The 17679-nt window shown below is 43.5% G+C and overlaps 1 protein-coding gene across 2 annotated transcripts in view; it reads left to right on the forward strand.

Annotated features, from left to right (window-relative positions):
* Positions 1–10816: 10816 nt before the first annotated feature.
* ROCK1 (Rho associated coiled-coil containing protein kinase 1) overlaps positions 10817–17679 on the forward strand; it is a 1783501-nt gene continuing 1776638 nt past the window's right edge. For both annotated transcript variants that reach the window (XM_085605798.1, XM_085605799.1), the window contains exon 1: positions 10817–11240. In XM_085605798.1, the coding sequence (XP_085461924.1) occupies positions 11145–11240 (96 nt within the window). In that variant the 5' untranslated portion in view covers positions 10817–11144. The remainder of the gene's footprint in view (positions 11241–17679) is intronic.

Consider the following 17679-nt stretch of genomic DNA (forward strand, 5'->3'; position numbering starts at 1 on the left):
TCACATGCAATTAAGGCTTCATATTGGGCTTGTCTAGGTAAGAGCTTCATTTCATACAATACCTGCCACAAATTCTCAATTATTCTCAGCTTCAAAGTATCATGGGGAGGAAACTGCAAGGACCCTCCATTCACAGTGATCTTATTCCATTGTTTAAGCCAAATAGACTTGTGTAACCCAATATTGGTTGTTATGTAAAAGCAGGTGTACTGTAGAGAGGGACCTCCTCACCTTCATGAATAGGTATTTTCACATCATCACCAAAGCTCTTAAGTCATTTTTTAAATTAATATTTTCTCTATTGATAACACAGAATAAAGTCAATAAATGTGAATCGAAATAGCTGTCAATTCTCAGCAAATCACAAGTCAACATGCAACAATAGTGACCTCCAATCTCAGTGCAACATCACGGAATTTTCCACTCATAGTGTGGTACTCTTTGACATAATAACCAATCCCAGTGAGGCACATACCAATCGAGCAATACCAACATGGCACCCTATGACGCACCTCAAACCACCTCACAGCAACTCTCACTCAACAGCAATTCAGTTTTGCAATTAGCAAATATTGAAAAACAAAAACAAACCAACAACTCTTGTCTGTCCACTATAAGAAAGTAAAAAATACGGAATCACATGCAGTGAAATCTAAATCATCCTGAAACCCTAACTAGTGGATTAACCAAACACAAATCTCGATTAGTACACTCCTGCAATAGAAGTTTAATAAGTCCCTATCTCAATAACCAATATTGTGTCACGGTACGGTACCACACATGTTAACAGACAAGTTACAACAAAATATACTGAATATCTATCCCGGGATAATAGACTTTGACAAGGTCAATAACCACAACTTTAAATTCTTGCAGCAAGTGTGTTTCTCTTAATAAGTACAAGCGATATACATAAGACAACATTACAGATCTCACAACAACATTGAGCCCTCTTGGATTCAAAATGGACACCACACTGAGCAGCAAACTAACTCATTAAAGCCTTCAAACACCACACCACTCAACAAAACACTCAAAGACACATAATCCTGCTATACTCACACTACTAGGACACTACAACTGATCAGAAAGGCTAGAATACTGCCAAATCTCCAAACTGGACCATAAGAACATTGGGGACGTGGACTGGGCTGTGCTGGGGCAAATTCTAACTACCCATGTCTCAGAGAAAACCATCCTCTGCTACCATCTGATGGCGTTTAGAGATAAGGATGGTGTTTGCACCACGCTGACTTGGTGCAAACTGAGACTCCACTATGTCCACTGTGATGGATCTTTAACCGGAACTGAGGCTAAAATCATAAATGTAGCAATGTATCAATGACAGTAGACAGATTCTGCCTAACAGAAACGAGAGAGGAGTACATTTGAAAACCCTGAAGGTTCATTAACAAATTAGTAAAGTTACAATCTCAAATCAAATTAATTAAGCATAAGTCAATTATCACCTGAATACAGCATGTATGAACAACATTCTGGCATTCCAAATCGGCAATTGCAAGTATCCATTATTAAAGACAATATGAGGAAAATGAGGCAAAATCTTGTTCCCATAAAGGGAAACTCCCAAATAGTAAACTAAGGTTGTGGGCAAGTTGGGAAATTTTAGAAGCAGCAGGTGTCAGCAAAAATAGTATAGATAGAAGAATCAAATGAAGTTTCCAGTCAAGAAAAGGAGAAAGGCACTTGCTCTACAAAGTAAGTCTATGAGCAAAAATGTAAGGAACATTGTGTCTCAAGAGAGGGAAAGGAGGAGATCGGCGGCGCGGCGAAACAAGATGGCCGCCATGTGAGGAGCTCCGCTCGGTCGAGCCGGCTCGTCACGAAGAATTTTCGTTTCAACAGCGCTACCTTAGCAAAAAGGATGGATTCTGATGCCGGATATGGCAATGCTTGACTCGGCAAGTTTTAAGACCGAAATGCGGTCTTTTTGTCCTTTTATTTACTGATTTGTGCCTTCCTCAGGAAAGCAGCCGCCATTTTGCCTTCTTTGCAGCGTTTTTATTTCCTTTCTGCTGCATTTGTGTTTTCCTCTGGCTCACTCCCTCCTGCAATTATTTGCCACTAAAGAAGGGAATGTCTTTTTTCATGACACGCCTTTGTCTTTTTTTTTCTTTTTTTATTCTCTTCTTCTCACTGTGGTTTTTGCCTCTTTTGGACTCCTTCTGTGCCTCTACAGTAATTTTTTTATCTCAATCTCCTAAACAATTACCGTAAAAAGATTATTGCATGTGCTCACCATGTGATGCCCTTAGTCTGCTCCAATAATATAATTTTATTCATTATCACACGGTTATTCTGGTGTTGCTGGTGCTGATGATTCCTTTGTTCTGCTATCACTGACAACTCGTTGTTTCCCTGAGGCACGTTTCCAGCGCCCCATATTTCATCGCTATCCAACGTTGTGCTGTGTTGGGACTTGTCACTCCTTTGCGCCATACTTACTCTTACCACGGCTGCTTCTTCATTATTGCTGTTCTGTCTGCGGTCTTTGTTTGCCATCTTCTGTCATTATCTGCTGCGACACCTTCAATATGGATACGGCGCACTCAAGCAAATCTCATGCAGGCCCCTCAGGGAGTCGTAAAGATTCTAATGCCTCTTCCGTCAAACGCACCAAAAAAGACCCGCCCTCCCCAAATAAATCTCCACTGCCTCTCACTCTCGAGGACATCATGGAGGAGCTACGTCCTATTCGTCCCTTTATGACAGACACTGTTACCACACTTCAGAGGCTCGATGATAAATGGTCTAGCCTAGATACGGGACTTTCTGATGTGGAGCAGAGGAACAGTGATGCTCAAGATGTGGTCGCCAGAGTGGACACACTCACCAAGGAAGTCAGCCAGCTTAAAAGGGTTGCGGAAGATTTGGAAAATTGCAATAGGTGCAATAATCTTCGCATTTACGGTATTCCGGAAGGTTCTGAAGGGTTGGACATGATCCAATTCTTGAAAACTCAAGTTCTTCAAATTGTTGGTCTCCCAAAATCTTCAGACTTCAACATACAATGTGCCCATCGTCTGGGGCCAAGGAATACATCTCCTACATCTAAACCTCGGGGAATCATTGCCTATTTCCTTCTATACTCAGACCTTATGTCGATTCTCCAAGCTGCACAGCAACACAAGCAAATGATTTGGTCTGGTCATAAAGTTTTTTTCACTCAGGATGTTTACAAACCTACTGCTTCTCGTCGGAAGGAAGTTTTGGACCTTCGACCTGCACTGAGATCCATGAATGCATGCTATGGTCTTATCCATCCTTGTTTTTTCAAAGTGACTTATAAAGACAGAACTTTTAGTTTTGAAGACCCTGCTGACTTGAAGAAGTTCATTCATACTCACACAGGAGAACTCATGGAATTGAGCAAACCCTAATTGTTTGGTTAATTTCTGAGTATTAAGTCTTGTTCTATTCCTATTTGTACTGTATAGTTTAGCCTTTATGTTTCCTTTGTTCACTCCTTTTTTGTCTTGCAGGTCTTCCCATTCTGGTGTTGCTGTCAAGGTCACCCTTCATATCGCCTTGTTGTTTACACTCTGCGTCTCATCCCGCTGCTGTTTTCTTTTCCTTAGATGTTTGGTAAGTTTCTTCATTTGTCCTATTTGGTTGCCTTTTGTTCCGTATTTCACTTCACAGTCATTCTTTCTCCTTTTTTAAGGTAGCCTGCTTTTTTATAGCTGTCTCTTCCTAGTCTGGCTGTCTGTTCTTCGTTGCCCCCCTCTCACATTAATGTTTTCTGTTCAGTTGTTCTTTGTGGCTAAAGCCCTTTGGCTTTTTGCCATCCTTCTTTTGATACTTTCTGGGGGACCCTGTTCCCCCTTATCCTCCTTTCTATACTTTTTCCTTTCCTCTCCCTCACCTCTCCTTTTTCCTACCCTCAGTTCACCCTTCCTTTCCTCTTTATCCCTTTCTTCTCTACTTTTTTGGCAACATTTACATTATCTACCCCACTCTATATTTTCCTCTCTCCAATTTTTGCTTATGGTACTCCGTTGTTTTTTCCCTCTATTTTTGTCACCATTTTCGTGGTGGACACATGCTTTAGTTTCCTTGCTCCTGGTTCTCATTTGTTATTTCCATCTATCCAACATCTTTTTTCCTTTTTTCTCGCTTTTTCCACTCTATTTTAAATTCCCTTTTCCCTCTTGCTTATTCTTATCTTACTTCCAGAAATGAATAGTCTTTGTGTTATTTCTTGGAATGTTAAAGGTATTCGAAATCCTATTAAAAAACAGCGTGTTTTATCTCATTTAGCAAGATTGAAATGTCATTTTGCATTGTTACAAGAAACTCACCTTAATTCACAAGATTTGTCTTCAATACGTAAGCAATGGGTTGGGGAGGCCTTTTGCTCTCCGGCAGTAAACAGCAAAAATTGTGTTATTATTCTATTTCATAAATCGTTGTCTGTTCAGTTACAGAATGAGCTACATGATAACTGTGGTAGATGGTTGTTTTTAGTTGTTACTGTTAACACAAAATTTTCTTTCTGTAATGTTTATGGCCCTAACGGTGTAGATTTAACCTTCTGGAATGACTTTTCCATGCTTCTTTCTTCTCATGCGACTGATGATTTAATTGTGGGTGGTGACTGCAACCAACTTATGGATCCCTTTCTAGATCGTAAGTCACTCACCAGATATGTACCTAATAAGATGCAAAAGTCCTTTTTTAAAGCCATCTCTTCTAGAGGTCTTATAGATTCATGGAGACTTTCTCACCCTGACACTTTAGAATTTTCCTTTTTCTCTCCAGTACATACATCACACTCTTGTATTGATTATATTTTTCTTAGCAAAAACCAAAGGAAATGATGGACGGAGTGTTGAACATTGCAAGCACTCACCCCCAGTCAACTGATCTGGGTTTAATCCATCACCGTTCTTTAGCCCACTCTGCCACCCCAGTTCGGACATGGCCATATGCAAATCAGTCTGACCCTGTGCCTCATGGGAACAGTCCAGCCCGAACTGCCAAGCCATGTCTTCTCTGGACCGGAAACATGCTTCCTAGGACCGGTTTCTGGCATTTCAGCCGTCTTCAGCCAGGCTTGCTTGAATCCAGTGGCAAAGTGAGCAAGGGACTCACGTCTGAGCATACCCTGCCAACTTATGGCGAACAAAGCAAAAACCAAAGGAAATGATGGACGGAGTGTTGAACATTGCAAGCACTCACCCCCAGTCAACTGATCTGGGTTTAATCCATCACCGTTCTTTAGCCCACTCTGCCACCCCAGTTCAGACATGGCCATATGCAAATCAGTCTGACCCTGTGCCTCATGGGAACAGTCCAGCCCGAACTGCCAAGCCATGTCTTCCCTGGACCGGAAACAAGCTTCCTAGGACCGGTTTCTGGCATTTCAGCCGTCTTCAGCCAGGCTTGCTTGAATCCAGTGGCAAAGTGAGCAAGGGACTCACGTCTGAGCATACCCTACCAACTTATGGCGAACAAAGCAAAAACCAAAGGAAATGATGGACGGAGTGTTGAACATTGCAAGCACTCACCCCCAGTCAACTGATCTGGGTTTAATCCATCACCGTTCTTTAGCCCACTCTGCCACCCCAGTTAAGACATGGCCATATGCAAATCAGTCTGACCCTGTGCCTCATGGGAACAGTCCAGCCCGAACTGCCAAGCCATGTCTTCCCTGGACCGGAAACAAGCTTCCTAGGACCGGTTTCTGGCATTTCAGCCGTCTTCAGCCAGGCTTGCTTGAATCCAGTGGCAAAGTGAGCAAGGGACTCACGTCTGAGCATACCCTGCCAACTTATGGCGAACAAAGCAAAAACCAAAGGAAATTATGGACGGAGTGTTGAACATTGCAAGCACTCACCCCCAGTCAACTGATCTGGGTTTAATCCATCACCGTTCTTTAGCCCACTCTGCCACCCCAGTTCAGACATGGCCATATGCAAATCAGTCTGACCCTGTGCCTCATGGGAACAGTCCAGCCCGAACTGCCAAGCCATGTCTTCCCTGGACCGGAAACAAGCTTCCTAGGACCGGTTTCTGGCATTTCAGCCGTCTTCAGCCAGGCTTGCTTGAATCCAGTGGCAAAGTGAGCAAGGGACTCACGTCTGAGCATACCCTGCCAACTTATGGCGAACAAAGCAAAAACCAAAGGAAATGATGGACGGAGTGTTGAACATTGCAAGCACTCACCCCCAGTCAACTGATCTGGGTTTAATCCATCACCGTTCTTTAGCCCACTCTCCCACCCCAGTTCAGAAACTTACCCAACATGCCCTTCAATTTATGGCTAATTCAGAAATAGGTTCTATTCTTATATCTGACCATGCCCCTGTTATAATTGACATGGATTTTCCCTCACCTACTCATACTTCTCGGCGCTGCCGCTTCAATAACTCGCTCCTCCTAGACTCACAGTTTACTGAACAATTTAAGCTCTTTGCAGTTGATTTCTTCACAAATAATCTTCATTCTACTTCTCAATTTCATTTTATTTGGGATGCTTTTAAGGCTACTGCCAGAGGATTTATTATTGACTTTGTATCCCGAAAAAAGAAAAAGGCCCTATCAATGTCAGCTCAAATTCTTAAACAAATTAAAGACCTGGAACATCTTTACTTCACCAAAGGTTCCTCAGAAACACATTCCTCTCTCATTAAATCTAAAATGCAATATAACAAACACTCCTGGGACTCTGCATGTAATAACCTTCTTAACTTCCATGCCAAAATGTACGGGGCCGCAATAAAGCTGGCAAAACTCTTGCTAATTATCTCAAAATTAAAAAACAAAAATCTAAAATAATAACCATTATTGATTCACATGGGAATCATCAGTACACTGATGACAAAATCCTTGATTGTTTCGTTCAATATTACTCTTCACTTTATACTCCAGAATCCGCTCCCTCTCAAGCTCAAATTGACTCTTTTTTTCAGTCTATTCCCAGATCTTCTGATAGTTTTACTGATCTTTCTTCCCTCGATGTCCCGCTCTCAGAAAAAGAAATACTCAATGCTATTACTCTTCTCCCCAAAGATAAAACACCAGGCCCAGATGGGTTTACGGTTCATTTTTATTTGCACTTTAAGGATATCCTCTTACCACATTTATTTTCTTTGATTACCTATTTCCTTACTCAAGGAGAATCCAAAGGTTCCTTTCCACAGGCAATGTTATGTTTGATCCCTAAAAAAGATAAAGATCCCTCCCTTTGTAAAAACTACCGACCTATTTCTTTAATTAACACTGACTGTAAAATGTATGCTAAAATTCTGGCCTCTCGTATTAACAAAATCATTCCTAACCTTACTAATATTTATCAATCTGGGTTTGTCAAAGGCAGGTCCATTACTGACAATTCAAGAACCTTCCTCAACATTATTCACCTTGCCTCAAAGATGGATTCCCCAGTTGCCGCCATTACATTGGACGCTGAGAAAGCATTCGACAGAGTGTGCTGGGATTTTATGTTTGGTGCATTGAGATGGCATGGCTTTAGCCCTTCCATTATTCAACATATTCAATTATTATACTCTGCTCCCTCTACTTCTATCTGGGTTAATGGTTCTCAATCTCACTATTTCTCTCTCCATAGAGGCACCAAACAAGGTTGTCCTCTCTCCCCTCTTCTTTTTATTCTTGCGTTAGAACCCTTTTTAGAAAAAATTCGATGTTCATCATCCTATACTGGCTTCATATTTCAGAACATTGATATTAAATTCACTGCTTACGCAGATGATATTCTACTTTATATCTCTAATCCGACCACTTCTCTACCTGCTCTCTTTTCATTGCTGCAAGAATACTCTTTGGTTTCTGGATATAAACTTAATATAGACAAGTCTGAGGTTTTGCCCCTCAACAAATTTTGCCTTCCTCATATGTTTCAAGGTTCTGGCTTCGAATGGAATTCTGGTAATATTAAATGCCTAGGTATTCTCTACGCTAACACTATTAGAGAGACCATCAAGCTTAATCAGAAAGATGTTGTTAAAAAGCTCTCCTCTCTTATAGACAACTGGTCTCCCCTTTTCTTATCCTGGTGGGGGAGGTTAGCCACTATCAAAATTATGCTTCTTCCCATTGTAAATTTTTATCTCTCTATGCTCCCAAAATCCCTTCCACTCTACTTTTTCAAAACTATAAATCGTATTTTCACTTCATTTTTATGGAATAAACGCAAAGCTAGGATCTCTATTTCTCGTCTTCAAAAACCCAAAGATTCAGGTGGAGTCAACTTTCCCAACCTTACTCGCTTTCATTCTGCCTTTACTCTAAAACAAATTTGGCCCTTTCTATCTGATTCATCTGATCCTCCTCTAACAGCCTGGAGTTCCATAGAACTTGCGCAACTTTCACCTCTCTCCTTCAATACGGCTACTCGCTTATCTCAGCCTCCGCAGCGTTTTCTTACCCCTATCTTTAAGCACTCCAAGGCACTTGCTCTCTCAGTGTTTCGTTCCTCCCTTTCGCAATCAGAGTTTCTTTCCTCTACTCCAATTTGGTATAACAAATCCTTAAAGATAAATAACAGAGCACTTTTTTGGAAGGAATGGATTGATAAAGGTATTATTACCTTTGATCATTTACTTGCTAATAATTCCCAACGAGATTACTCTGACATTTGCGCCTCCTTTCACCTATTCAACGCACACTCCTCTCAATATCCCTTGCTTAAAAATTCCTTAGCCGTCATTATCTCTCAAGTTGCTTCTCTGCCCTCTTCTGACACAACCCCTCCCCTATCACTACCAGATTTCTCTATTCCTCTCAAAGCTGCGGCTATCTATAAATTACTTTCCTTCCCCTATGCTGAAAGACCTAAATCTAAACTTGAACTCTCCTGGGAAAAGGATCTAGCTCAAGAGTTTTCCCTTCAGGTTTGGAATTCCTTATGGTCTAAAATACACACTGTCTCCCGCTCTTCTAGTACCACACAGACTTTGTATTTTTTTTACAATAGACTTTTTTTTACCCCGTCCGACTTACATCATTTCAAATTGTCTGATTCCAAAAAATGGTGGTCTTGTTCTCATACTGATAGCGATTTTTTTCACATGTTCTTTCACTGCCCGTTAGTTAAATCTTTCTGGTCTCGTATTTGGTTAAAATTAAATGAAATATTAGCTACTGACCACTCCTTTGAGATTGTCCATATCTTTTTGGGTGGTGCCTCACCTATATGGAATGTTCATTGTTATGCACGCAAATTTATAGATTTATACATAGCCATTTCTTTACAGATAATTACTACTAATTAGAAAGACACTTCAAAGATTTCATATAACGCCTGGTGAAATTTATTGTGTCATCACCATAGACTTGATCGTGCTTTTGCTACCACAGTACCTCTTCTGATCAAAAAAGATTTGTTACGGTAGCCTTTAACTAATTTTCTCTCTCAAATTGTCCCTTGATTATCTTGTTTTTGTACCTTTTTTTTCAATTATATCTGTTATTTAGTTTTTCTTATATATTTATCTACTTGCTTATGTTATTATAGGATATTTTACTCTGTATATTGAATGCTTTTTCCCCCTCCCTCCCTTACCCCTTTTTCCTTTCTCCCTTATCTTTAAAAATGCTTTTTCCCTAAGTATATCCCCTATCTCCATTATGGCATTCTTTACATCTTGTATGAATTCAATCGTTTTTTTTTGTTTCATCTTACTGCCTAATGATTCTCTTTTTGTATTGATGTTTTACTCGGTTTATTATATTCAATAAAGCTTTCTAAACTGAAAAAAGAGAGGGAAAGGAATGTCTGCCTGCAAAGGTGGACTGGTGCAAGTGGTCTGACTAAAAGGTTTCACAAAGTTAAAACATGAAGTTCTATTTAAAGAATGCATTTTACAGGTTGGTACCAAGTAAAAAACCTATCAAAATCCAGTGTTCTCTCTGCACTTGGTGTTAGCCTCCTTCTAATGGATGCCAACTTCTCCATTGTCTCGACCTTCACGATATCACTAAGGAGTATTATCCTTTCCCTCCCCTCCAGAACAGGTGCTGAGAAACATTGTTAAACTAATTATACGAAATAGACATGACTTTCACGCAGTAATCTAACAAGAAACACGTTTTAACAAGAACACTGTGAATCTTGTGTCTGGAACGAAGAAAAAGAATTATGGAAACAAGCAGAAATGCAACTTTTATCTTTTAAAATGGAGTTAGGCGCCTAACTCTTTTCAATGTTAATGAACTATACCCTATCTATAGTTAAACATATGAATCACTTGTTTCACTAAATGTAAATGTGAAATAACGTGCACACAAGTAAATAATGCTTATGTGTGTTACAGGTTAACGTTTCAGCAACTGCAAATAAATGATGATGACACTGTATCCCAACGGATGTTGCAAGAGGTAATCCTACCACAATGGAAACCCACACAAAGTCTGCTTCAGTTAATTTAAGAAGCCATATTAGATTTATACACTGCTGCTTCGCTACTTTTTGAAGCCATTGAGGCAACTATAGAGAAGTTTCGTGTTCATTTTATTCACATTGTATCTCTTTGTATTATCTTGCGGGTCACGTCTCTTGTTATCAATGATGTCAAAGTCAGTGTGACCTATTTCATCCAGTCTACGAATTAGTTCACACTACTACGAATTATCAAAACCTGAGGGCTCCCTCTGTGTTGTGTTTCCCAGCCCAGATAGACCACCCGGACACAGCTTCAAGTTCAGTGCGCGCGCTTCCGCTTTCCGAGCGCGCTCCAGCTCCAGTAAGCAGACAGCCGGTCGCGCGCGGGCACGAGCCTCTCCCAGAGCCGGAGGCGGAGGCGAGCGAACCTAGGCCTGGGCGTCCGCCGAGTCGGTCGCGCATGCGCAGAGCGCGCCGTGGCCCCTTCCCTCCCGTGTGTTTGAACAGGAAGGCGGACATGTTTGTCGGTTGGTGAGGGCGCCTCCGTTCCCCTGCAGGACAGCGGACTGTCAGCTCGCCCCCCAGCACCTGGAGCAACAACTACCCCAGCAGAAATCGGCTTCAACTTAGTCACTTAGACAACAGGGCCAGGAGTTACGGGCACCACTTTCCCCGTCATGTCCCGCCACGGTGAACACGATTGACCCCCTCTGGGTGATGCATCCATTCAGGGACTGAACCAAGAGACAGAAAACTGAGTCGCCGCGGAACCACCATGTCAAGCACCGGGGAGAGCTTGGAGGCCCGCCTGGGGCGAATGGATGCCATGCTGCGGGACCCTGCCAGCCAAGTCAATACCGACTGTCTGCTGGTAAGTTACCGGGTGGAGTGCATACTCAGCCGGGTGGTGGGCGGAGGATCCGGAGGGGGGGGCGGGGGCGGCACAGACTATGGGCTGCACAGACCTGTACTTGCAGCTGACATCGGCCAGTGGGTTTGCAAAGTGAAGTTTGTCCCCGGCCGCAGTCGGGCTGCTTTCAATGTTTACTTTGCGTTAAGGTGGTGGGCTCAGGCGACCCCTCACTTTGGCGCTGCGCCAACTGTCAGTGCCCCTCCGGAGCGGCCCAGTGTGTTCCCAGGCCGGCCCGCTGGATGACAGCTCCTGCACGGTGCCGCCCGGGGTGTGACAGGGCGAGTCTGGCACCTGCGGGCGGGGACTGTTTACCTGCCCCCAAGCCGTGCTGCAGCTAGTGGTAGCACCTATCGGGCTCTCCCATCGACTCGACGCGAGTTCTGTGTCTGCTGCTTATTTGGACTGTAATTATCAAACCGATCATTGTTTCTGCATAAAATTACCCTAAAAGGAAACAGTCCTCGCTAACCCCCTCCAAAAATGAAATCCGGACAGTGTCTCTAAGGCATCCCCGCCAGTTCCGTGTAGGTGTCACTAGAACCCGCTGGCAGATACTTTGTTAACAGTCCCTCTCCGCTTGGTACCTACCCCCTGTGTCTATTTTCTTGGCAGCAGTTTCTGCTCTACTCATTTTCACGCAGCTCTTTAGTAAGGAAAAGGTTCGAGGCTTTTTTATGCATGCATACAGACAGAATATGTATCGCGTGGTATTATATTATTTGTATAGTCCCTACTACCATCACGCTGGGCGCTGAGGCTTATCTGCACGTGCTACATACAGGCTGTTAGATGGTTTCTTTGCTTTGAGCCTGTGCGAGAAGTGCTTCCACGTAATGCGCGAGGACCACCAAGATGGGGCTATGGTGTTATGGGACGCAGAGTTTAGCTGTATGAAGGATGAGGAAGTGAGATTCGCAATGTTTTCTTATATTATGCTGGCAGCTTCGCAGGTCCCTTTATTGTGTGATCGATCCGATTTCCTAGGCTGGCTCTAAAAAATTGTTCGGCTTTCTATCACAATCTCACTTAAATTGTTGCGGGACCGGTAGGCAGGGTCTATTATCTGAGTTTTCTTTAGTTTATTCTTTCAGAGCATTAGCTTTAACTTTCAAGAGCTTTGTGCGTAGTGGCATTCCCAAATAGTAACTTGAGCATCAGTCTCAGTTTTAATGGCTTTTTTTTTTAACAAAACGGTGTTATTCCTTAATACCTTGTTTTATCACTAGACCCATTTATTACCGGGCGCATAATATGCATATATATACACAGACTTTTTAACTGCTGCAAAGATCCGGTTAACCCTCTGGCATGCACAATTTGTACGTATTTTCAGATGATTGGTTGGCAGGGGCGGCTGGTGACATTTGAAATTAGTGAGGCGTAAAGGTTTGGGATGAGTGGCTTTTGGTGTGCTCGCACGGCTAGCAAGCCCGACCGTCATATGGTAGAACCCCCCCCCCCCCCAATTTTGGGCGGTAAAAATAGTGTGCAAATGGTGCATTGTCGAGGATATTTACCATGGATTTTTTAATTGGCACTGCCAGGGTACTGTCGTGATGACTGTGTTTGCACAAATGCACACAATAGTGCGAATATGATTGACAGCACAGGGCCTGAATGGACCCTGCTCTGTCAAACACAGCGTGATGGTGAGTATGCAGACATTATTCAAATACTACACAGAGTCTAAGAAATTGGGCAGTTCTTGAAATTAGATTGTTATGGTGTAGATTGAGGGGATGGAGAGTCTAAAGAATAAATGCCTAAAACAAGGAAAGGGAACCGTGGCCAGCGGGGAATGAAGCAGACCTGAGAATCGACTGCTCTGCTCCATCCCTTTCAATGTCACCTTGCATGGGTGCAGCAGGTGCAGTCGCACTAGGGAATTGAAAGGGCCATTAAACCCTAGTAATTGCTGGATTTAATCGCTCCAACAGCAAAGGGGCCATTTCCCCTGCTTACACTTGAGCCTATGACATCCTTGCTACTCTACTGCTTGCTCAACACCCCACTTTAGTCCCTGGGTAGGAACAGTATGAGTACTTCCCTAGAACTCCATCAAGGTACAAAAAAACAGGGATATTGTTCAGGACAGGTGATTGAAATCCAGGTAACGGAGCACTGGAAGAGTCACGAGGTACACACTAGCCAGCTTAGTTTGCAAAAACTAGAGGAGCACGGAATGCCCAATTGCCAGAAGGGACTGGAGCACTGTCTCCATTGAAGGTGTGCCGGCTAAAAAAAACATGAAGCGGTAGGAGCCCAGGAGTAAACCAATTACCAAAGACATCCAAGGCGACATTGATAAGTGAAGAAACACCGGAGAGCTATTGCAGCCCAAGAGGCAAAAGGCCCTCTGCCAAGATCGAACTTAGGCCCTGGCAGCAATGCAGAGCAACGACAGTCTTAAACATGGAGGCCGACATTACTAGTACCAGCAAAACTGCAAGCAAGCCCAGCACTGCCGAGGCGCCAACCCGGCCAGATTATCCAGCCAAACCTGACCAACCAAGCCAAACCACCCTAAAATTAAAAAACACTTACCTGACCGGTGACCGCCACTTCTCCTGGCCCGCGTTGGCGCCTCTCTGCCCCTTCAAACGGTCCGGGACACCACGTCCACGTGACGCAAGTCACTGGCAACCCGGCCCTCAGCCAATCCTGGCGCTGCAGCAGCGCCAGGATTGGCTGACGGCACAGCCTACTCCTCGCCCGCCGCCTGCCCATTAGGTGACCGAGGGGCTCCTAATGGGCATGCGCAAGGCAGCAAAAACACAAGTACGCATGACTGGGCACGGAGTAAAAAATTAAGCTCCATGCCCACTCATGCGCACTTGTGCTGCCTTTCCCAAAGGCGTCTGACAATGATGTCAGTCAACATGACGCCGGACCGCCCACGGTCCGACGTCATGCTGACTGACATTCACAGAGGAGGGAGCTGTGGACATTCACAGAGGAGGGAGCTGCAGGCGCGGGCGGGGGGGCAACGCCCCCACGCCCCAATGGACGCACCGCACCTGTTGGTTGGTGTGACGCCGCAGGCCTCTGAACTTTTCATGTTTCTCCTAATGTCTTGCTTCATTGGAACCGTTGTGTTATATCAAAGGTCTGCATTGCAGTGCATAGTGGGTGTTTTATATTAATTTTAAATGTAATAGCATGAATTACTCAAATCTCCTCTCTCTAATCTTTGTACTGTGGGCTTAGGCCTGTGTAAGATTGAACTGCATGTGTTGTCGGGTTGCAGGAAGGATCACTGTCAGAGATTCGAGTAGGGTTGTGTTAGTGTTATCACTTGTATATGATAATTTCAGTCTCTCTACAGTTGCTCTTTACATTTCACACGTTATTCCACTACTTGTTTTTAAGGGTTGATAAATATGCGTTCAGCCAAGTTATTTAGGGTCAAAGTGAATGAGCTCTTTGAGGAAAAAGCCATTATCTTGCCCCTTTTAAGCTTTGAGCTCAGTTATGTGCCAAGGACCACAGGCAATAGTAGGAGGGTTGGAGGGACTTGTATTTTTCTTTCTCTTCTGGAATATATATGCCCACATTACTTCTCGTTCTATTTGCTTTGAGCCTTCACAGTGATGGCAAGGTTCTTAGAAGTATGATTTTTTTAAAACTGGATCTCTATCATCAACTTGAAACCATCTATAGAGTGCTGTCCTATTTGTAATAAGGCATATATAGCAATATTGCAATGGATCATGCTCCCATACTAGCTTTTTAACTGTAAAGTTTTTTTCTGGGTTGTCTGTGGCTATAAATGAGTAGGTTCAGCTTGAATTTAGTAATATATTTTTTCTGGTTTGGAGGACTTTTAAAAAATTTTTGGAGCCTTTTAGACAGCAACTTTAAGCTTTTAGTTGTGTGCTTTGGTCTTCTTCTTTTTTGCTTTTCGGTATATCATTCTCTTCACTCCCTCAGACTCCCTTATCTCTCATCATCATCTCTATTTCTTTCACCCTCCTAGCCTTCTTTCCTACTTCTGTCTTCCACACCCTTTTTAGGTCGAAGCCTACCTAAAGACATCTTGGTGACATTCAGAAAGCTACCCTGGGAATGCATTCCACCCGTTTTATACCTTTTGGCTTTGTAACTCACTTTTTCTTGCTTTCTATTTGCAGACTATATTTGTTTTAGGCTGTCCAGGGTAAGGTCTTTCCTCCCAAGGAGCAAAGCCTTTTCACATCAACTCCCCTTGTATTCTTCCACGAGTGCTCCTTTCTGTGAACAGGCCCATAAATAGTGTTACATTTGTTGTGCATTCAAAGACTGAGGTCAAATGTCAGGCTCTATCTTCAGGGTGAGCGTGGTGTTTACTTTTCTTTCTCTGACTTCAAAGTGAGTAGATTTATGTGACAATTTTGCTTGATACTGGGAGTAGAAAATTGTTTTTTCTCGCAACAACATTTAAATGAACTGAAGTACTTCAAAATTAGGAACACAAATGAAGCACATTTCTGTTAATGTCGAAATGTATGTTGGAAACAAAATCTTTAATATGATCAAAACAAATCATTATAATAGGTGATGCAATGTCCACACACTATCGTTTGTGCGCTATATATTTTTATTAGTAAAACTGTATATCTGTGCCAATGTAATGGCCGTTTCAATTGAAAATGGGTTGTCTGTAATGGCAGTACTCTACCATACCATGAATACGCCACTCTGTGCAACGTCACTCTGCTCTGCACTCTATTCTGTACCATTCCGCTTTACAGCATTCCATACCACTGCAACACTTCACTCTACTCCACTGTACACTACTTTACGACACTCTGCTCCGCAACACTGCACTCTCCACCACTGAACTCTATGCGACTCTACTCTGCACTACTGCACTCTATGCCAATGCTTTCTACTCCACTCTACTCTGCATCAATGCACTCTATGCCACTGAACTCCTCACTCTTCTCCACTCTATGCTGCTGCACTCTCTGCCACTCTACTATACAAAACTGCAGTCAATGTCACACTGCACCACTCCACCTACATCACTCTATTATACACCACTCTGATCTACATCAATGCATTATGCAACGCTGCATTGTTCGCCGCTGAATTCTATGCTTCTATTCTCTACGTCCGTATACTCTGCAATACTGTACGCCAAGGCACCCTATAGCAGTCCACTCTACACCTCTCCATGCCACTGCAGCTTACTCTGCACCACTCTGCCACATGCCACTGAACTCTTCGCCGATGTACTTTGCACTACTGCATTCTATACCAATGCACTCTACACACCTGCACTTTGCATCACTTTACGTTTCTGCAATCTGTGCCACTGCACTCTACTCTGCACCACTGCACTCTACTCTGCACCACTGCACTCTACGCCACTGCACTCTACTATGCAACACTCTAATCTACGCCACTGCATTCTATGACTCTTCATTGTACGCTGCTGAATTTTATGCTGCTACATCCTACGCCATTATACTCTGTAACACTCTGTGCTAATGCACTCTACACCAGTTTACTCTACACCACTCTGTGACTCCACTCTGCCACTCCAATACACACCACTCTCTGCAACTCCACTATTTGCTATTCTACTCTGACACTCCATGCCACTCTCCTCTATGCCACTACTTTTAGCCATGCTGAACAGCTGGTGTACAACTTGGCAAAAACACATTGACAAAGCCAATAGCTCTTGCATAGGCGAGACGCATTGGCTTTGCCAAAGCTTGTTAGATCTGGCCTGGTAGTGCAGGTTTGTATACTTCATGCCAGTGATACTCAAAGTACGGCCCGGGGACTGCATGCACCCTCCTGACCTTTACATATGGTCCTCTGGGTCTACGACAGCATTGGGCTTGCTGTATGTTAAATAAAGGGACAGGCATTTATTCAAAGGTTAATGTAAGTTGAAGAAATGAAGTAACTAGTGTGTCCTGCATCGCTTAACTTTAGGAACACCTTCATCTTTAACCCCTTCGCCGCGGCAGGAATTCCGCCGCGGCGCTGGGGGGGTTTGGGGGCAGGTGCGGTGGCGCTGTGCTCGTGACGGAACCACTCCGTCACGAGCCACGGTTGAGCTGTGCTCATGACGGAGTGGTTCCGTCACGTCTCCGCCCACTGCGCAAATCGCCCGCACAGGCGGGGAATTAGCGCCGCGTGGGCGGAGCGGCCGCCAACGGCCGTAGCATGACGGAACCACTCCGTCATGAGCACAGCGCATCCGTGGCTCATGACGGAGTGGTTCCGTCAAGAGCGGGGAAGGGGTTAAAGACATCTTGCACCAAACGTGTAACAATGATAGTCTCTTGAAAATTCAAAAAGTGTATTTCATTAAAATGCAGAACCGTTTCACTTTAGTACATCAGAATATACAAGTATTTTTTTTTTTTTAAAAGTCATCATTTTCAGACATGAATTTTGA

Source organism: Triturus cristatus, chromosome 5_1 (genome assembly GCF_964204655.1).
Source record: "Triturus cristatus chromosome 5_1, aTriCri1.1, whole genome shotgun sequence".
Classification (NCBI taxonomy): Eukaryota; Metazoa; Chordata; class Amphibia; order Caudata; family Salamandridae; genus Triturus; species Triturus cristatus.